The 22,817-nt window shown below is 41.4% G+C and overlaps 1 protein-coding gene across 3 annotated transcripts; it reads right to left on the minus strand.

Annotated features, from left to right (window-relative positions):
• Positions 1-161: 161 nt before the first annotated feature.
• On the minus strand, positions 162-10,723 carry LOC124037890 (ubiquitin carboxyl-terminal hydrolase isozyme L5). 3 transcript variants are annotated; one of them, XM_046353088.1, is made up of 13 exons: positions 10,461-10,723; positions 9,913-9,990; positions 9,740-9,792; positions 8,950-9,013; positions 8,743-8,848; positions 8,020-8,145; positions 7,477-7,538; positions 7,133-7,263; positions 6,477-6,540; positions 6,206-6,308; positions 5,112-5,225; positions 4,884-4,982; positions 162-443 (listed from the first exon to the last, which is right to left on the minus strand). In XM_046353088.1, the coding sequence occupies exons 3-13, from the start codon at positions 9,753-9,755 to the stop codon at positions 399-401; spliced, it is 930 nt and encodes a 309-aa protein (XP_046209044.1). In that variant the 5' UTR covers positions 9,756-9,792; positions 9,913-9,990; positions 10,461-10,723; the 3' UTR covers positions 162-398. The 3 variants fall into 3 exon arrangements, with proteins under 3 accessions (XP_046209044.1, XP_046209045.1, XP_046209043.1); XM_046353089.1 differs by having other exon boundaries at positions 9,702-9,990; positions 10,461-10,721; XM_046353087.1 differs by lacking the exons at positions 9,740-9,792; positions 9,913-9,990 and having other exon boundaries at positions 10,461-10,722.
• Between the last annotated feature and the right edge of the window lie 12,094 nt (positions 10,724-22,817).

Raw genomic sequence — 22,817 nt, forward strand, 5'->3', positions numbered from 1 at the left:
TTGACAGATTTACCTAGTCAGTTCAGGGATTCAAACTAGCAACCTTTCAGTTACTGGCCCAATGGTCTAACCGCTAGGCTACCCAACAACTATTAAAAACGACACACTTGACCATGTAGGCCACAATGATGAAATGCATTCAACAATAAAACTACAGCATGTTCGAACATCTAAACATTTTATTATGAAAATAAGACAAGCCCATTTAAACATATCTTTCCAGGCATGCATTACAGCTGAAAGGTAGACCTGGGTGGGATAGTGAACACAGTTCTCTGTCCCACCACATGTGCTCATGTCTGGCGGGGGCAAGGGGGGGTTCACAGGATACAATTGTGGGGAAAGGGTCCATGGCATTTCACATGAATAAGATGACTGACAAGTGCGTGTTTGTGGGGTCACTTTGCTTCCTGGACTTTTTTGGCACTCTGCTTCTCTTTTGCCTGGGGAGCAGAACACACAAATACATTAAATAGTTTAGCGCCAGTGAGCAGGTGTCTATGATAGGTTAATACTACCCTCTAGTGGGCATCAGTTGTATATCAAGAACTACACTCAAATTAGTTCAGAACAGGGGTTGGAATGGTAATTATTTACCGTTACGGTGTTCTGACCATGGCAGAAAAAACATTCTGAACCGGTTCGAACCACAAAAAAAAGGTTCATATTTTTCCTTTTGGCTCATTTTTATTTACCTGTGAAATCATTGTTTTTACATTTCGTTCATTAATAAAATGCACTCCACCATTTAGCACAGAAGCTCGCTGTGAAACAGGTAAGATAGTCGTTTAAAATTGCATGGGTGGGGAGAGAGCTGGTGGACATTGAGGGGGTTTGGCATGAAGCACTGATCATCATGGAGTGAATTGGAAAGTGTTTCGACTACTACAAACAATGTAACTTCACCAAATCACATAGACATGAGGAATATTTTTGGAACTAATGACATTACCAGTTCTCAAGACTGGAGTGGTGTCATGAAAATAACCTATCCCTCGATGTCAACAAGACAAAGGAGATGATTGTGGACTACAGGAAAAGGAGGACCAAGCACAGGTCCATTCTCATCGACAGGGCTGTAGAGAGCAGGTTGAGAGCTTCAAGTTCCTTTGTGTCCACATCAAACTATCATGGTCCAAACACAAAGACAGATGTGAAGAGAGCACGACAAAACCTATTCCCCAGATCCTCAAAAAGACCTACAGCTGCACCAGAGCGGACTGGTTGCATCACTGCCGGGTATGTCAGAGGAAGGTCCTAAAAATTGTCAGACTCCTGCCACCCTAGTCATAGACTGTACTCTCTGCTACCGCACGGCAAGTGGTACCAGAGCACCAAGTCTAGGTCCAAAAGGCTTCTTAACAGCTGTGTGCGCACACTACCCAGACTATTTGCATTGTCGTCGTCATCGTCCCCAACTCACTCTTTTACGCTGCTGCTAATCTGGTTATTATCTATGCAAAGTTACTTTAATAACTCAACCTAGCCTCCCAGGTGGCACAGTGGGCTAGGGCACTTCATCGCAGCGCTGGCTGTGCCACCAGAGTCTCTGGGTTCGCGCTCTGTCGCAGCCGGCCACAACTGGGAGGTCCGTGGGGCGACGCACAATTGGCCAAGCGTCGTCCGGGTTAGGCCGGTAGAGATATCCTTGTCTCCTCGTGCACCAGTGACTCCTGTGGCGGGCCGGGCGCAGTGCACGCTAACCAAGGTCGCCGGGTGCACGGTGTTTCCTCCGACACATTGGTGCGGCTGGCTTCCGGGTTGGTTGGGATGTGTTTCGGGGGACGCATGACCTTTGTCTCTCCCGATGCCCGTACGGGAGTTGTAGCGATGAGACAAGATATTAACTACTAATAATTGGACACTACAAAATTGGGGAGAAGGGGGGGTAAAATTTAATTCAATTACCTCGACTAACCTGTGCCCTCGCACATTGACCGGTACCCCCTGTATATAGCCTCGGTACTGTTATTTTACTGCTACTCTTTAATAATGTTATTTTTATTACTTAACACTTATTTTTCTTAAAACTACATTGATGATCAAGGGCTTGAAAGTAAGCATTTCACCGTAAGGATTACTATTGCAACACATCATCAGTATGGTAAAACTAACCTGTCTCACGACGGTCTAATCCCTGCTCACGTTCCCCATTAGTGGATGAACAATCCAACGCTTGGTGAATTGTACACCGACACCTGTTGTATTCGGCGCAAGTGACAAATAAAATGTGATTTGATGTGGAATAGAGTTCCATGTAGTCATGGCTCTGTGTTGTACTGTATGCCTCCCATAGTCTGTTCTTTACTTGGGGATTGTAAAGAAACACCTGGTGGCTTGTCTTCTTGGGTATGCGTGGGTGTCCGAGCTGCGTGCTAGTTGTTTAAAACAGACACCTCGGTGCATTCAGCATGTCATCACTTATTACAAAAAACAAGTAGTGATGAAATCAACATCTCCAATTTGAGCCATGAGAGATGTACATGCATATTATTAATGTTAGCTCTCCGTCTACATTTAAAGGAAAGCTGTGCTGCCCTGTTCTGAGCAAATTGTAATTTTCAGAGGTCCCTCTGTGGCACCTGACCACACGATTGCACAGTAATCCTGGTGAGAAAACTAGGACCAGTCTTGTTGATATTGTTGTTAAGAAGCTTTATTATGGACGAAGTTCTACCCACCCATTGATACTGTTGTATCAACCTGTGGTAGCCAGTGCCGTTCTCAAGCATAGCCTTATATCCATTACAGCGTACTGGATAACAGCCATTCATATTCCATACACCCAGTTCAATGCAACAGCGAAATGATAATCAAATTTCCTCTCTGCCCATCATGAGGTTGCTACAACCTAGCCTATGAAAAGTTTACAACGTAAAGTTTACACACAGGTCGAGAGACTAATTTGAAGTGACAAGACAGTGAGATTCAATACCGCCTTGCAGTCTTGCCTGCATCTAGCTGATATAGGGTGTAAACATCAGTCCAACAGTTGCAAACAAATTCAGGTATGTTGATCCCCATTTTGTTCCTTTTAAGAAACATTTTTATCAGAAAATCATCCAAAAGAATACACCCCTGATCACACTTAAAAACAGAGTTCACTCTCATAACAGCCACGTTGTATTCCTTTTCTTCCCTTGTGGACTTTAGTGCACAACAAACCAGCTGTATGTGACCAGGCAACAACAAAGAATTCCAAGACAAACCTCTACAAACAGCCTATATCGTTGTCACCATTTTAGCTAAATTAACTTCATAGTCAACATAGCTAATAGAACGTGTTAGTCAACCCGCTACAATCATGGAGTAACATTGGTGTACAGTCGATAATTAGTTATACCGGTAGGCACCAGTGGCAATAAATTTGTAATACCAAAAGCTTACCTAGACTTGGAAGAGTTCCAGTGTTGTGTTAGATGGCTAAACTAGCTATGTTAGCTTACTCAAACAGAGGGATGCCATCTACATTTGCTAGGTAAGTGAAACAAAACAAATTAGAAATATACATTTCTCTTGCTTCTCCTTCATTTTGGAAGAATCACATTTTTTTTCAAAAATGCCCTTGCTGATGGAAGGAGGTTTTAACTCAATCTCACGATACATGGCCCCATTCATTCTTTCAGTCGTCCTGGTCCCTTTGCAGAAAAACAGCCCCAAAGCATGATGTTTCCACCCCCAAGCTTCACAGTAGGTATGGTGTTCTTTGGATGCAACTCAGCATTCTGACCATATGACATTCTCCCAATCTTCTTCTGGGTCATCCAAATGCTCACTAGCAAAATTCAGATGGGCCTGGACATGTACTGGCTTAAGCAGGGGGACACGTCTGGCACTGCAGGATTTGAGTCCCTGGTGGCGTAGTGTGTTACTGTTGGTAGGCTTTGTTACTTTGGTCCCAGCTCTCTGCAGGTCATTCACTAGGTCCCCCCGTGTGGTTCTGGGATTTTTGCTCACCGATCTTTTTGACCCCACGGGGTGAGATCTTACGTGGAGCCCCAGATCGAGGGAGATTATCAGTGGTCTTGTACATCTTCCATTTCCTAATAATTGCTCCCACAGTTGATTTCTTCAAACCAAGCTGCTTCCCTATTGCAGATTCAGTCTTCCCAGCCTGGTGCAGGTCGACAATTTTTTGTTTCTGTAGTCCCTTGACAGCTCTTTGGTCTTGGCCATAGTGGAGTTTGGAGTGTGACTGTTTGAAGTTGTGGACAGGTGTCTTTTATACTGATAACAAGTTCAAACAGGTGCCATTAATACAGGACAGAGGAGCCTCTTAAAGAAGTCACAGGTCTGTGAGCCAGAAATCTTGCTTGTTTGTAGGTGTAGGTGACCAAATACTTATTTTCCACAGTAATTTGCAAATAAATTCATTTAAAAAAAATCCTACAATGTGATTTTCTGGATCTTTTTTTCTAATTTTGTCTGTCATAGCTGAAGTGTACCTATGTTGAAAATTACAGGCCTCATCTTTTTATGTGGGAGAACTTGCACAATTTGTGGCTGACTAAATACTTACTAAATACCTACTACTGTGCATAAAATTTTGTTTTACAAATTATATATGGTCTACACACCATATATTTATCATTCAGGCATTTCTTGATTTGAACTTGCTACACATTCTGTTGCACTGTTGGAACTAGTAACATAAGCATTTCGCTGCACCTGCTATAATATCTGAAAATCTTTATGCAACTTGATTTGAAAATAAAAAGGTTCTGTTTCTCTAAAAAAATATGTTCTCGTTCGGGTTTTGTTCCCCTGGTAGAGAACTCAAAATAGTGCATTTAACACAACGGTTTGTAGAGTACCTTCAAATACCATAACATAAATTAATATTATACACCAAATTCACGTTCCTGGCCTCAGCTGTTCCTCACCTTTTCCACCAATGGTATTAACTGCTGGTATTCAGCCAGTGTCTTCAGCAGTTCCATGATGAAGGGTAGGTAGTTGTGCTTTCGTCGAATGTTTTCGATCTACAACAAAAAATATGTATACACACACACACACAATGTTCAAGAAAAACATCAAGTGTTATAATATAGTATTGAAATGACTGCATATCTTCTAAAAAGCCCATATTATCTGACGGTCAGCGAACACACCTTGTATCGTTGGAGCTTCTGATTCTCCTCATCGATCAGCAGCTGATACTTTGCAATTTCTGATTGAAGGGAGCTGAGGAGGGTGCTGCTCTGGTCTGTGTCCATTGGCTCTTCCTGAAGAAAGGGTGAGACAATTTCCATTCGGTCAAATGTCAAACCAGATTTCAGTTTGCCGGACAAATGAGAGATTTTACCAGCCATATCAGATAGAAACACATCTAAATACCACTACAGGTAGGGCAATGTGTTTTGACGAGTGTCCACTGCCCACTGTAACCACATGGAAGAGACTGTAGTTATTATGCGAGGAAGATTGTTAGCCAACGAAGTGAATGGTAGTTAGAACAATGCACATTTCCCTCTGTCCACCAGGCTTGTAAAAATCCCCAGTTTCTGTATAAATGTATATTTCCACTTGTATGTGCCTTCATCCTTTATACAGTTGCTAGTTTACCAGCTAGCTTGATTTGTACTGTTTTGGGCATTTTTAAGCTAGCTGCTCAACCAGGCTTTAGACTAGAGGAAGAGAAGGAAGCAATATCTCTTCATCTAAATACTACTCGGTGGACATTTCTGTAAATTGTCTTTTAGGGAGATTAATCAAGCAAAACGTCAAAATACCTGAACATTTGTCCCCAGTTTGCATACAGTCATGTCTGTCAGACTCACTTGTGCCAGGAAACATTGCGGGCACTACCATGATACAGTGTTGCAAGTTTGTCAGTGAGAGCGCAAATTCAAGACAAGACAGGCAGAGAAGACAGGCAAGATAGACAAATGACACGAATGAAATACAACCTCCCCGTGCATAGCTAATTTGATTTATAGAGGATATTTATCTCATCCAAATTATTATGTCGGTTTTTATGTATTATATGTATTTATATCAGCAAAAAGCAGGCAATAACCGGCTAACGGAGATTCTGGGATGACACTAACATTACTTAACAGATGGGATAGATCGTAAGCAGACATTTTAAAGGACTTGATCAATGGCATTGACATGGGTGGAAGTCTATTCATGGCCTTGGTGGCAGGTAATTGTATCGTCCAGGCCTGAGGGCTGCACCATGAATAACTGCAACACCACTTACCTCTGTTAGCTGGATCTGCAGTTCGGCTATCTTCCTCTCGTAAATCATCTTCCTGTCGGACACAATGGCCATCAGGTTGAAGCGGATCTCTCCCTCACTGTACCTGATACCAGGGACGGAAGACGCAGTTGTTTTAGATTTTACTTTCTGATAATTGAGTCGGTTAGAAGTTGCGTAGCACAATGAGCAACACAAACAGCAATACAAACAGCAACCATATATGACACTTATTTACCATGGTATATTTACTTGTAAAAAAATATATATTTACTTCTGTATTCTTTTCTCAATCACTGGCCGAACTGCGTTGATCCAATCGTCCTGGTTGCACACACCTGAAACACAAAACAAGCATAAAGTGTAGATCATGGATCAATCATCAACTAGATTTAGCCACGGGGCGATTTTTCTTGAGCGGATGGTCAGGGGGCCAGAACCTAATGGCAAATCATTTAGACTGCAAATTGACCAAGAAGCTCAAACAGATTTCATATTTGACTAAAACAATTTCAAACCTTGCTCAAATTTGTATGCGATGTTGGGGCAGATTCCAAAATTAAAATAATTTGGAGCTTATTTGCTTGGGTTTTTAAAGTATTTTATGTCAAACAAAATTTTAAAAAGTACGCCAGTTGGGGAACCTTTGTGTAGATAATCATCAAGGGTGTTTCTGAAGAATGTGTCAGGTTCAAGACGAGATTAACTGCACTACTGGCCACACAGTCACAATTCACAATAATTTTTTAAAAATAAAACACTTAAAAGCTAAAAGTATATAAAAGCTAACAGAATCTGAAACAGCAGCTTTTTTCAAATTCACAAAGCTAACCAAAACTGCTGCTATGAAAGACTACAAACATTATATGTAGGACAAAACAGCAATTTTATACATCTATAAAGCTAAATATATGACCAGAATGTGCGTACCGAGGTCGATGGGTCCTTCACGTAGGCCGTCCAGCTCATAGAGCCTGCCGTTGACAGGGACGTAGCTCACAAAGTGGAACGCATCCTCATCCTTTGCAGAAGACTTGGCGTCAAACTCAAACATCTGCTGTCTGAACACAATAAAGACGACAGTTTTAGCTTTCATTAGCAGAGAAACTAACATGGTATTAAAACCAAAGACTTCATTTTCAGCTCTGTGGGTAATGTCTTATGAAAAACATTCAATCAAAAAGGGCAATTTGTCTACTTAGAGCCAAGCCGTCGATTAATCTAGTGACGTTAGCAGTGATAAACTATCCCGCTGAAATGAAAAGTCAACTCACCTGGCAAAGCTGTTGTGAACTTGTCGAATAACTTCAGAGTTGCTGAGAGCCAGACCTTTCATCTTTATAGGAGAGAGAATATCAATGTGTGACTTTTATGTTGTCTCCTGACTTCAGGGTCTGTTTAATGTCTGCACGATTCATCAATAACGAAGGTGGCTGGGATTTTACTGTGGAAGGTTGTCCTCGGTTTTTCACTCAAAAAAAAAAATACATATAAAGCCACACACACATTTCCCGAGCGACACCCCCTTCCCTTACAACTGTTGCATTTTCAAATCCAAATACCACGAGTTCAGACCCCAGAGGGAAGAACTTTTGAGAGAACCAAATCACAAGTCTCAATGTCTAGGCAAATATTATACCAACAAATTGCCTCCTGTCCAGACCAGTATGTCACAGCTCTTCTTCGCTGTGTACCACATGGGTCATGTCAACCAGGCTAGGTGTTATGCACATCTCAAGGACATAAAACACCGACTGAATTTTCTTTTAAAGGCTTGCAAAAACTAAACGCTGCCCCAATAATCAGTATCAACTTACAGCTGCATCAAAGCTGAGTGAAAACTCTCTGAACTCTGTGAGTGTCTCTCCCAACAGCATGTCAGAGTGGGTACAGTTCAGCAGCACGCTCACAATGGCCTGGGTAGCACATGCATTGTTTATCACCTGAAAAAGCACACATAGCACGTTGACAGCAGGTTATTTATGTTTGTCATGAGTCTTTCCCCAGAGGAAGAACTGAGCAGTTTCCACTAAATGGGCCAGCTGCAAAGACAATATTGGCTAGATTGTAAAAATTCAAAACAAAAATGTGCTTTTTGGTATTAAACTTAAGGTTTGGCATTAGGCTTAGCAGTGTGGTTAAGGTTAGGTTTAAAAATCGTTCTTTATAACTTTGCAGCTGTGCCAGCTAGTGACCACTCTCCAGAGCTGCCTCCAGTACATGAGTCATCTCAATAAATGCCAACCTGCACACACACAGGAGACACATCAAATGAGATCCTGTAATTTTACATTTTAGTCATTAAGCAGACGTTCTTATACAGAGCAGACTTAGTCAACACATTGAACTTGAAGTTTAAAAAAAAACAACCACATCACAATAATAATGCACAGGTAGACTCTTCGAAATATCCGTTATCAGCAGAATCTGTGCCAGAAAGAAAAACAAGAGACTTCTGAGAATACTTCAGAGAGTAATTTGGATATGTTCTACCTCTGCAAAACATACAATGAATACAGATGTAAAACCAAACCATGTACCTGCTTGGCAAAGAAGATGTTGTCAAGCCTTGAATCCTGAACGATAGATCCTCCCGGCTCCTCACCTGGTTGCCACTTGAACAGGAAGATCAACCCATGAACTGGTCTTGAAGGAAGAAAGAGAAACCTAGTTCCACTGCAGTACTATGAACTTGTAAAAGTAAAGAGTTTAGAAGTAAAGAGATTAGGGCATGGGCCATGGCTTACTTGAGGTTTTCAAAATTCTCTGGTTCCATACTCCATATTTCTTCTACCTGAGCTCCTTTACAACCTGGGTTAGTAGAAAGGAGAAAGCTGGGTTAACTACTACATAATTACATAAACCAGGGATGGGCAAAATGGCCCCTCTTTTGGGATGGGCAAAATGGCCCCTCTTTTGGGATGGGCAAAATGGCCCCTCTTTTGGGATGGGCAAAATGGCCCCTCTTTTGGGATGGGCAAAATGGCCCCTCTTTTGGGATGGGCAAAATGGCCCCTCTTTTGGGATGGGCAAAATGGCCCCTCTTTTGGGATGGGCAAAATGGCCCCTCTTTTGGGATGGGCAAAATGGCCCCTCTTTTGGGATGGGCAAAATGGCCCCTCTTTTGGGATGGGCAAAATGGCCCCTCTTTTGGGATGGGCAAAATGGCCCCTCTTTTGGGATGGGCAAAATGGCCCCTCTTTTGGGATGGGCAAAATGGCCCCTCTTTTGGGATGGGCAAAATGGCCCCTCTTTTGGGATGGGCAAAATGGCCCCTCTTTTGGGATGGGCAAAATGGCCCCTCTTTTGGGATGGGCAAAATGGCCCCTCTTTTGTAGGTCCAAGAACCCCAAAATGTTTTATCAGTCACGGTCTCAACTTACTGTTGAGGTTTAATTATAACAGAATACACAAGGTGCAATTTTGAAATTTGATTGTGCATCAGCAGTCACTAAAGTGCAAATGTTTTTTTAGATTGTCTAGCGGCCAGCTAATTTACCTGTCTAAACTTGTAGTAAGCAAGGTTGAATGAATTACCGAACAGGGTGATCATCAGTTGTCATTAAAAACTGGAAACATTTGCCTCCGCCCTATAGCAAAATGAGTAAAATTGCATTAAATTAGTTATAAAATTGCAAAATCTTCTCCGCCCAATGGCAAAATGTGTAGAATTGCAGGAAATTAACTTTAGAAATGAAATGCATCTTAGCTGTCACGGGGATATGGATATGCGGCCTCTCATGACGAGTTCCGTTTTTTGTGCCCCCACCTCCATCAAAGTTGCCCATCTATGACATAATTTAAACCATTAGTTAGTGGACAGGACTATCCATCTAACGTTATTTTGCCATTTGAATTTGCAGAGAACTGCACCAACAAGCTGTTTATCCATCGAGTTGATCGTCTTGAGTACAATATTCAATCGAAAGGCATGCAGTGAAATTGATTTGTCAGTTTCAAAAGGAATGTCAGCTAGCTAGCTTAAACTAGTAACCGCCGACACATATACACCTAAGTGTCGTGGTAGCATGCTAAATTCTCTCATAATTATCCCGTAATGGAATCAACGACGCCACCTGGCTAGCATGTTCGCGGTTTCAGATAACAAGTTGAATCTGGTTCGCAAATAGAATCATGAAATTTGCTGGACTGCAAAAACCGATCATTTATGTGCATAGCCAATGCTGCACAGACTTGACTAGAACTTGTTGGCAATCGAGTAATAGTAGACTAGCTAGTTGACATACAGCACACTCACCAAAACCTTTGATCAATTCTGTGAAAACACCAGGATCACTTTCCATAAGACACCATTCTCCTGCGCTTCCAGACATTACTATGTTATGATTTCAAAAAAGACTGTGGGGCATGTGATTTTACTGCAATCTAATATTCGTAGTGATTGGTTAGCTTAGCTTCGCTAGCTACCTAGATAACAAAATGAATCAATATCGAAGATTTATAAGATCTGGATACCGCATCAAAGATGTCCGCCCGTTGTTTGCAAGAAAATCTACTCACGTCCGCATACGCCGATTCATGGACCGCCTACATCCGGGTTGTATCCGGTTTATACGAACTAACAGCACATGGAACCGCATTATCAGAGATGATGTCATCACTTCATACAGAAACAAGGCAGACATTGGATGAATATAAAATGTTAATATCTTCGAACGTGAGTGATGAAAAAATGATCGGCCTCAGCGACAATTATTTAAATAATTCAATGCATGTTTTGTAAGGGTGTGGACAAAACAAGAATCGTAATGATATGGGAAATTTTCTGGATGTAATTATGATCTGAGTTTTTTTTGCTGGAGTAACCTCTTCACTGTTGACATTGAGACTGGTGTTTTGCAGGTACTATGTAATAAACCTGCCAGTTGAAGACCTGTGAGGTGTCTATTTCTCAAACTAGAAACTCTAATGTACTTGTCCCTTTGCTCATTTGTGCACCGGGGCCTCCCACTCCTTTCTATTCTGGTTAGAGACAGTTTTCTCTGTGAAGGGAGTAGTACACAGCGTTGTATGAGATCTTCAGTTTCTTGGCATTTTCTCACGTGGAATAGCCTTCATTTCTCAGAACAAGAATAGACTGACAAGTTTCAGAAGAAAGTTATTTGTTTCTGGCCATTTTGAGCCTGTAATTGAACCCACAAATGCTGATGCTCCAGATACTCAACTAGTCTAAAGAAGGCCAGTTTTATTGCTTCTTTAAACAGCACAACAGTTTGACTGTGCTAACATAATTGCAAAAGGGTTTTCTAATGATCAATTACCCTTTTAAAATAATAAACTTGGATTAGCTAACACAATGTGCCATTGGAACACAAGAGTGATGGTTGCTGATAATGGGACTTTGTACGCCTATGGAGATATTCCATTAAAAATCAGCCGTTTCCAGATACAATTGTCATTTACAACATTAACAATGTCTGCACTGTATTTCTGATTATTTTGATGTTATTTTAATGGATAAAAATGTGTTTTTCTTTCAAAAACAAGGACATTTCCAAGGGACCCCAAACTGTAACACTGGTGTAGCACAGCCACAAAGTCATAAGGCCTGCCTACTTGACCAATCAGATGAGGGAGTGTGATGACACGTATGCCAGTTTACGGTTCTCAGGCAACGACCAATCAGAGTAGGTGTTGAGATGACTAGTACAGTTTAAGTCGGAAATTTACATACACCTTAGCCAAATACATTAAAACTCAGTTTTCACAATTCCTGACTTAATCCTGAATTAATCCTAGTAAAAATTCAGGTCAGTTAGGATCACCACTTTATTTTAAGAATGTGAAATGTCAGAATAATAGTAGAGAGAATGATTAATTTCAGCTTTTATTTCTTTCATCACAGTCCCAGTGGTCAGAAGTTTACATACACTCAATTAGTATTTGGTAGCATTGCCATTAAATTGTTTGGGATGGTGTATCCCCCTTTTTTCCTCCAAACATAACAATGGTCATTATGGCCAAACAGTTCTATTTCTGTTTCATCAGACCAGAGGACATTTCTCTAAAAGTATGATCTTTGTCCCCATGTGCAGTTGCAAAGCGTAATCTTTTTTTTATGGCAGTCTTGGAGCAGTGGCTTTTTCCTTGCTGAGCGGCCTTTCAGGTTATGTCTATATAGGACTCATTTTACTGTGGATATAGATACTTTTGTACCGGTTTCCTCCAGCATCTTCACAACGTCCTTTGCTGTTGTTCTGGGATTGATTTGCACTTTTCACACCTAAGTGCGTTCATCTCTAGGAGACAGAACACATCTCCTTCCTGAGCTGCAAGATGGCTGCGTGGTCCCTTGGTGTTTATACTGGCGTACTATTGTTTGTACAGATGAACGTGGTACCTTCAGTTGTTTGGAAATTGCTCCCAATGATGAACCAGACTTGTGGAGGTCTACCATTTTTTTCAGAGGTCTTTGCTGATTTCTTTTGAATTTCCCATGATGTCAAGCAAAGAGGCACTGAGTTTGAAGGTTGGCCTTGAAATACATCCACAGGTGCACCTCAAATTGACTCAAATGATGTCAATTGGCCAATCAGAAGTTTCTAAAGCCATGACATAATTTTCTGGAATTGTCCAAGCTTTTTAAAGTCTGCTTAGTGTATGTTAACTTCTGACCCACTGGAATTGTTATACAGTGAATTATAAGTGAAATAATCTGTCTGTAAACAATTGTTGGAAAAATGACTTGTGTCATACACAAAGTAGATGTCCTAACCGACTTGCCAAAACTATAGTTGTTAAGAAGAAATTTGTGGAGTGGTTGAAAAACCAGTTTTAATGGCTCCAACCTAAGTGCATGTAAACTTCCAACTTCAACTGTATGCCGTCTTGCGGTTCATGGGAAATTACCAATCAGATGAGGGAGTGTGATGATGTGAATGCCAACCAGCTTGCAGGGGCATACAAGAGACATGCATTTCTTTCAAGAAATCAGAATAAAACTAGGTCAAATCATGAAGTCAGTGGTCGGAAGGTTGAAGCTCTAGAAAATTGGAAGTTTCCGACATGGAATTCTGAGTTGGATGACTTTTCAAAAATATTTTTCACAGTCGGAGCTAGTTCGCAGTTGTCTAGAACACACTGAAGTCAGAGATTTCCGAGTTCCCAGTTGTTTTAAATGCAGCATTATTAGCTATAATAAAACCAAACATTCTAAATGTGAAATGTGATAATCGGATGTCTTATTCAAACTCGTCTTGCAGGCTTATCATGATGTTTGCCATTACTTGTCAAAATAGGTTTATTCCAACATCTACGTTGTTTTAAAATGGCATGTAGACAAACAAATTGACACATCTTGATTTCAGATTTTTATTTTCAAAATCCAAAAGTAAAATGTACATAGTTTCACAGTTTCTGGCAGTTTTTTAGATGAAAACTTCAACCCTGTTACTTTATTTAGCACTTACTATAGTCATTTATTTATTTAACATATTGAGTTTATTAAGTTGAACTCTTTATGACAGAATGTTAAAATTAGGCCTGTAGTGGGCAGTGTAGCCCAGCTTGGAAGACCATTTATCAACCATATCCTGTGGAAGAGGTAAGGACCCGTTACATAGACGTACACAACAATAAGTCTATTCATTCAGAATTATTAACGGAACTGACTAACATCCTCTGTACTGTCACTTAAATTTCAATCGCTGCTCCTTCAAATGTTCTTTGTCAATGTTGGAGTCTCTTGTGCCCTCCTTGATCTTGAACATGACATTTCCTAAATTATTGTCAGTCGGATAAAACGACCTGTGAGTAGGTGGCTGCTCTCCATGGAAAAGGAAGAACTACAAAGGTGTTTAGATGACGCTTCATTTCAGTAATCTTTCTCACACCAGACAGTCAGCTGCAGTAGCTTCTCTCAGCCTTGCATCAACAGCTTCCCTAACATCAGCTGTCTGTTGGATGTATACTGAACAAAAATATAAACGCAACTTGCAACAAGTTCAGTGATTTTTAACGAGTTACAGTTCATATAAGGAAATCAGGCAATTAAAATAAATTCATTAGGCCCTAATCAGGGCGGCAGGTATCCTTGGGCCAGTAACCAAAAGGTTGCTGGATCGAATCCCCCGAGCTGACAAGGTAAAAAAAATCTGTTGTTCTAAGCAAGGCAGTTAAACCACTGTTCCCCGGGCGCAGAAGACGTGAATGTCGATAATGGCAGCCCCCCTCCCCCCCCCCTCCCCAACCACCTCTCTGATTCAGAGTGGCTGGGCTACATGCAGAAGACACATTTCAGTTGAAGGCATTCAGTTGTACAACTGACTAGGTATCCCCCTGTCCCTTAATGAATCTATAGATTTCACAGGACTGGGCAGGGGCTCATGTCACCACTCTCAGGTTAATAGACAGAGCTATGGATGCAAGGACTGACCATCCATGATATCAAAATGATTGTTTTAACCATGTTATGAGGCTATACAGTGGTTGTTTACATTTGCAATGTTTACAAACATTGGAGAAAAACAAGCTTATATTTTGGGTTCTCATGGAGTGTGACAGTTAAACTAGGCTAATGAGGCATTTATAATTTATATTCTTCAAGAACCAATGGATATATATAATCATACATTCATAAATCCAAAAATGGATGTAGCAATTACAGATTGAAACTTTAAGTCTCGGCCTAAGTCTAGGCCTATAGATTTATTTTATCAGCATGAATTAGATTGAGCAATAAAAGACCCACTTTTATTTCCTAGGCTGGGATCCGCACTATGCTGCTGTTGCAAGAGCGTGTTTTTCCCTGACTGTCCACTGGTTTCAAAAACAATGATTGATATAGGCAGCTTCAACCTCTTGAATTGAAACCATTATTGGGTTCAAATACAATTTTGATCTGTGAACAGCCACCAACAGCAACCACAATCCATGAGGCGCAAATAGCTAAATGAGAGAGCAGCAGTGTGATTCACATCAATGTGATATGTAGATATCAATAATAAGTCATATCCGTGTGACCGTAGACAACACCACTGCTGTCATCCTTACCTCCAAGCGTTTATTCAAGTTGGATAAGATTTGGATGCCAACAGCACCATTGAAAGACATAGCTTGGACTGTAGCCTACAAATGACCTGCTCTTGTCCAGAAATTGATCAAACACATTTGGTGTGTCATAGTGGAACAAACTTAAGGTGGAACAAACTCGCTCAGGTGGAACAAACTTAAACTTGCACCTTTTTTCAAATGCTAATATGAATGTCAATGAGAAAGCAAGAGGTCAAAGAATTTTTCACAAGCATCCTTTTTGAATTTAAAAAAATCCTCGAAGTAACCAATCTAACATCTCAAATCTGTTTTTATTTGTTTAACATGTTTTTGGTTACTACATGATTCCATGTGTTATTTCATAGTTTTGATGTCTTCACTACTATTCTACAATGTAGAACATAGTACAAATAAAGAAAAACCCTTGAATTAGTTGGTGTTCGAAAACTTTTGACTGGAAGTGTACTTCTTATATATACTTTCTCATCTGAAAAACATATTTATTGCATGTGAGCTATAATCAGAGAGAAGGGAACCTGACGCAGTAGACAACCTCTGCCTTCACTGAGCTGGGATTTTTCACTTAGTGCTGACATCATAGTTTGGGAGGTCTCCTTTTTAGAGCACATTGTACTTTCCTCAGTCTAGACATGAAATAAGGGGGTATTTGTTACATGTGTGCTGTTATTATGTAAAGCGTGTTCACACAGACCAATTCTGATATTTGTTTCACTAATTTAGCTTTTGACCAATCAGCTCTTCTGCCCATAATTGGAATTGGGCTGCCTATGTAAACAGAACCTTAAACTTTGGCCAACGGTAGGCCGTTATATACTTTTTTATATTTACCTGTAAACCAGGATAACATGGGAGATTATAGCCTTGCAGTCTACCTTTTTGGTATTTTGTACCTGTCAAACCAATATCTGTTTCACCTGTCTTTGTGCTTTGTTCCTGGTTTATACAGGCTTCACACAAAGAGTGGCCTGTATTGTGGGCTTACTGGTCAGTTCCTCTCGACCTGTCCACAAAAAAAACAGGCTCACCGTTAGGAGCGAGTTCTCTGGTGGGCCATACGGATAACTTTTCATGTCCCCTTACTCACACCCGTTTTCAAGCCATTTTGCTGTGGGGGAACCAGTCAAAATATCTTTAAGGGCACTATCCAAGCTGGTCATCCTCATTCAGCCCCTCTCCATTCCCATGGACGTTAGAGCACTGGATGGGCGCCTTATAGGCCGGGTCACCAACAATACCACCCCCATCAACCTATGAGTGTCAGGGAACCACAGCTTGTTGATCCAATTCCTGCTCATTAAGTCTCCACAGGTTCCCGTGGTATTGGGATTCTCCTGGCTCCAGTGACAAAATCCCCTCATTGACTGGTCTGCTGGTGCCGTCATGGGCTGGAGCCTGTTCTGCCACGCCCATTGCCTGAAGTCAGCGCAGCCTGCCCTGGAACGTCTTCCTTGGAGCTTGGCAGTTGCCCCGGACCTCTCCGCCATACCTGCAGTGTACCAGGACCTCTGGGAGGTGTTCAGTAAGGCCCGTGCCACTTCTCTTCCGCCACAGCAACTATATGACTGCAGGATTGACCTTCTCCCAGGCACCACGTCACCCCAAGGACGACTGTACTCTCTGTCGGGTCCAGCAACCAAGGCTATGGAGACCTACATTGAGAACTCCCTAGCTGTAGGGTTCATCTGTACTTCTGCCTCCCCTGCCGGCGCAGGGTTCTTTGTGGAGAAGTACACCCAAGAGCACGTGCTCTACGTCCGATAGGTTCTCCAACGCCTCGTGGCCAAACAGCTGTCTGGTTGTAGAGAGACAGAGGGGCGCTGTTTCGCTCGCTCAGATTCTTTCTCCTGTGAGATACATTCTTGCGAATTGAAGGAAAATGATGAAACACAGAGACAAAAGATAAAATAATGTATGTTTTTTATATTTCTAATTGTATATTTTTGGGGGAGAAGCGTGGCTTCTCTTAGCATCCATGAATACACACCGCTGGGTAGGCTTAGGTTTTTTGCCATTTTCTTTAATAAAAGTCAGGCTTATGGCATACCCCCTCAATTCGATTCCTGGGTTTAACTTAACAGCCCTTTACTGACACAGAGATAGGCTATTTAAAGAGTGCATGGCGTTGGGAAGAATTGGCCAAAAGATCCATGGATAGCAGCCTATACCCTAATTTTGTCTGTCAAACAGGTAGGCCCAGGGGCGCAACTTTGGTTTTAGAAGTGGGGAGGACTTAACTTTTATTTTATATCCAGTTGGATATACAATACGATTACTTGGAGGTGTCATCATGGTCCTAAAACACATCGTTGCCGTGTTTTGTATCACATTCCAAATTATAAAACTGGGGGGGACAAAAATGCTATTTCAGAATGTGGGGTGGACATGTCCCCACATCCTACCCCTGGGTAGGCATACCTCTTATTTCTTAAATTGGAGAAAATACGCTCCAACATAAAGCCCTCGTTGTTAGTAAAGTCGAATGAAGATGAAGACAGTTTAAATGATTATGCCTACTCGAATGCCCCTACTTTCAGCACCATGATTGTTTCGATTGATTGTGGCGCAGCTTTCGCTTCAAATTTCAGCACCAAGTTACTTGAATCTGGCTCATTTTGAGGTCAATACCTCTGATAAATACATAATGTCCAAGAAACATAATTTATTTTAATAAAAACTATAAATGGTAGCAAGCTATCAATGTTGACCTCCGGTCCTCCTCATATTCATGCTCTTATTCTCAAACTGAACAGAACATATAAGCTTGACTGCGAGCACAACATTGCATTTCATGGACAAGGCTTAATTAAATATGATTTATTTACAGCATCCCAGCAGCACAAAAGACTCAGGAAGGAAGTACATTTTCTTAAAAATATAACATTGCTCTGTGCTTCTACAAGCATGCTCTTCATATAGGCTATGGGTAATTTGTTTGAAACCACACTAAATAGCCTATAGCACAACTAGTATTGTGCGCCCAGCATAAAATCAGAGATGAGGAACATCATCTGGAACACATCGATATATAGCCTAATAAGCAACTAATTACAAAACACTGAGAAATATCAACATTTGATCAATTACAAATTACATGGCCCTCCCCTGGACTAGACAAAAAAAAATCTGAACCCTTCCCCTGTCTTAAATTTAAACAAGCATGACCCTACCCCATTTTTCCCCATTATGTACATTTCAGGGCATAAAAACTACAATCTGTCTCCTGAATTAGCCTAGTGCACATATGCGCCCAGCTGGCAAGCTGACTATGCTAGTTTTTATCCTCATTGCCAAACTTGATAAATACTTCACCCTCAACTTCAAAACTCTGTTGCTAGTTATACAATCATGTAACTAAGAAATTAGCTAGAAAGAAACTTAAATTATGTATTGTTTTATTAAAAATAGTCATTACTGGGTCAAGATACACTACACGACCAAACGTATGTGGACACCTGCTCTTCGACATCTCATTCCAAAATCATGGGTATAAATATGGAGTTGGTCTCCCCCTTTGCTGGTATAACAGTGCCCACTCTTCTGGGAAAGCTATCCACTAGATGTTGGAACATTCAGCCACAAGAGGCTAAGGGGCCTAGCCCAAACCATGAAGAACAGCCCCAGACCATTATTCCTCATTCACCAAACTTGACAGTTGGCACTATGCATTGGGGCAGTAGCGTTCTCCTAGCAGTCGCCAAATCCAGATTTGTCCATCGGACTGCCAGATGGTGAAGCGTTTCCACTGCTCAAGAGTCCAATGGCGGCGAGCTTTACACCACTCCAGCCGTTGCTTGGCATTGCGCACAGTGATCTTAGAATTGGAAACAATGGAAACCCCTTTCATGAAGCTCCTTCCGAACAGTTCTTGTGCTGACGTTGCTTCCAGAGGTAGTTTGGAACGCGGTAGCGAGTGTTGCAGCTGAGGAAAGACTATTTATACAAGGTATGCACTTCAGCACTCAGCGGTCCTGTCTGTGTGTAAGAACCAATGCAGATGATGAGAAGCAGGTACAGGGAATGATGATGGTGGCAGTTTTGAGATCCAAAGGTGTCATTAGCATAGAGTTAGCTGGACATATCTGACTGGTCTTGGAACTGTGGCAATGGGTAGCCTCTCTATCCCAGCCTCTGTGATATGTAGTGTTTTTGCCAACACAGCCATATATGTAGAGAAGGGGGTAGCTGCAGTATGGGCAAGTGGGTGGGTCGAAAGGAAAGTAGTGGGCGTGTGGAAAGGAATGGGTGTGTCAAGTGCTCTGCTATAGGTTAGAAGGTTTTGATTGAGCTGTTTTATTTATTTTTCGTTTCTTACCACGCAACTACCGTACATTGAGTTACCCTACTCGGAGAGTTTGGACTTCTGTTTTTAAGCCAGAGGATGAGTCTAAGTCATATTTCACTGTTAGTTTTACACAAATAGTTTAAAATGTTCAGTTATAAAACTGACAATTGTTTATTTTTGATTAAAAGTATTTTTGATGGGTGGCCTACTGTTACTTCATGCGTCGTATGCATGCACTGTCGTGGAACTATACAGTTAATCATATTTCTCAAATACCTGTGAGTTCAAATATACTTTTATTTCATGAAACAACTAACTTTCCAGTCTTGGCACAGACTTCTAAAACATTTCTCCTCCTACGTCACACCCATAGTAACTCCTCTTAATGACTCATCCCCTCTGGCATTTAGCCACCGTTATCTTATTGCCTTGCACTACGTTTAGTTTGGTTTCATAGTAGGGCATGGGAACTGTAGAGCCACACCAATAGTTAAAAAATACAAACATGTACTCTCCTTAAGACAGGTGCATGCATGTAGGACCATAGCAACAGTCCTTGGCACTTTATAGAAATAACCAAACATGTCATCCTGCTAAATCCTCTGAAAGGGACACCTATGTTCTGGAAAAGACCCAAGAGGTGTAACTATAGTAACAGTACATATTAGGCCATAACAAAATTACAGGAATAACTAGTCGTGTCCACTTCCCAGACAGGTGCATGTCTAATGGTGTCTAATGAACCAGAGCACATATAGAGAGCTCTAGTTTTGCTTACTTTCCTGAAATGTATGATGGCCACACATGTTCTGGAAAATTCTCAATAGTAGTTACTGTAACTCAGACTGATACTGGCCACAAGGTATCTACTTTCCACGCTGTTGCCGGACAGTAGTGCTTGTTAAGAGTGAGAAAAGGGCACTGTTTCTCGTAGTTGGCGTTCATGCCCTCCCCATTGAGTAGTAGACTGTATGTAGGCTGTGTGTCAAGGTGACATCTAGATGGTTATCACTATTTGTTCAATTGAGTACAGGATTAACTGAATGGCAACAGAAGTAGAATACCAAATGACATGTTATTGAATGGTTTGGGGTAGACCTCGTCTCAGAGGATTGCTCCTCAGAGCCATATGCTGATGACAGGTTGCCCTATGACTTATCATTAAAACCACTAAAATACAAATACCTGCAATGCTGGTGAGTGAGATAGGAAGTGATGTGAATTATAGTTTAATAGATGAATGAAATGACGATCCATTCTGACTATCCTTACTGATTAACTTTCCTAACTACATGTATTTCTTGTGTTGGCTGATATCTTATTTGAAATAAAACCGTGTAAGAGAAAGAAATGTTCGCGTAAGCTATCGCTGGCGACATGACAGTGATACCCAGTAGGAAGCACTTCAAGTCGGCAGGCAGGCCTGAACAACACCGGTGCACTGATCGCTGGCTCATCGACTCGTTGTGCAGCCTAATCAACCACGCGAAACATTCTTGAGTGACAACAAATCTGCCCAATTAGCCGATTCCCTTTCCATACACCACCGTTCGCCATATTGGGCTGCAGCTACCCATACTTGGATATGTACACAGTCTTGTACCCATGGGTAAAAGTAACTGGCACGGCGACCAGGCAATATAAATAGTGGGGGTACGCCGTACTGGTAAAACAAGAGCCTATCAAAATTATTAGAACAAAATATCAAGTAAAATGTACGCTATTACACCACTTTTTATCATTATCGCATGTCAGAGGCGTGAAAAATTTTGAATTTCAAAACATTTGGAATTTAACACATTAATGCTTCTCATAAAAAGAAGTGATGCAGTCAGTCTCTCCTCAACTCTTTTCCAAGAGACTGGCATGCATAGTATTTATATTAGCTCTGATTACAATGAAGAGCAAGACGTGCCACTCTGTTCTGGGCCAGCTGCAGCTAAACTAGGTCTTTCTTAGCAGCACCTGACCACATGGCTGGACAGTAATCAAATCAAGATAAGAGAAAACTAGAGCCTGCAGGACTTGCTTTGTGGAGAGTGGTGTCAAAAAAGCAGAACATCTCTTTATTACTGTCACACCCTGACCTTAGAGATCCCTGTTTATTCTCTATATTTTGGTTAGGTCAGGGTGTGACTAGAGTTGGTACTCTAGTTTTTGTATATCTATGTTTTTCTTTTTCTTTGTTGGCCTAGTATGATTCCCAATCAGAGGCAGTTGTCTATCGTTGTCTCTGATTGGGGTCATACTTAGGCAGTCCTTCTTCCCACCTTCAGTTGTGGGATCTTGGCTTTGTTTGGTTGCATGTATTTTGCACGACAAAGCTTTTCGTTCGTTGTATTGTTTTTTTCCCTGGTTCACATTTTAATAAAATATGATGAACCCAAATCACGCTGCGCCTTGGTCTACCCTTATCGATGAACGTTACAATTACGGACAGACCTCTCCCCATCTTTACAACCATTGAAACTATATTTTTTGACCATGACAGTTTACAATCTCAGGTAACACCAACTAATTTAGTCTCCTCCACTTGTACCAAATACAATGCTTTTAATTTTAGAGATGTTCAGGACCAGTTTATTAGTGGCCCCCCCTTTCCAAAAGACTGACCTCAACTCTTTGTTAAGGGTTTCAGTGACTTCATTAGCTGTGGTTGCTGACACGTATATGGTTGAATCATCAGCATACATGGACACACAGGCTTTGTTTACTGCCAGTGGCATGTCATTGGTAAAATAGAAAAAGTAGAGGGCCTAGAGAACTGCCCTGCGGTACCCCACACCCTACATATTTGACATTAGAGAAGCCATTAAAGAAAACCCTCTGAGTTCCACTAGATAGATACACCTGCTCATCAAACAATTAATTCCAAAATCATGGGCAGTAATATGAAGTTGGTCCCCCCCCCCCACCGTTGCTGTTTTAACGGCCTCCACTCTTCTGGGAGGGCTTTCCACTAGATGTTGAGACATTGCTGCGGGGACTTACTTCCATTCAGCCACATGAGCATTAGTGAGGTCGGGCACTGATGTTGTGCGATTAGGGCTGGCTTGCAGTTTGCGTTCCAATTCATCACAAAGGTGTTTGATGATGTTAAGGTTAGGGCTCTGTGCAGACCAGTCAAGTTCTTCCACACCGATCTCGACAAACTATTTCTGTATGGACCCCACTTTGTGCCCGAGGTATTGTCATTCTGAAACAGGAAAGGGTCTTCCCCAAGCTGTTGCCACAAAGTTGGAAGCACAGAATCATCTAGAATGTCATTGTATGCTGTAAGGTTAATATTTCCCTTCACTG

This window comes from Oncorhynchus gorbuscha, linkage group LG06 (genome assembly GCF_021184085.1).
Source record: "Oncorhynchus gorbuscha isolate QuinsamMale2020 ecotype Even-year linkage group LG06, OgorEven_v1.0, whole genome shotgun sequence".
Classification (NCBI taxonomy): Eukaryota; Metazoa; Chordata; class Actinopteri; order Salmoniformes; family Salmonidae; genus Oncorhynchus; species Oncorhynchus gorbuscha.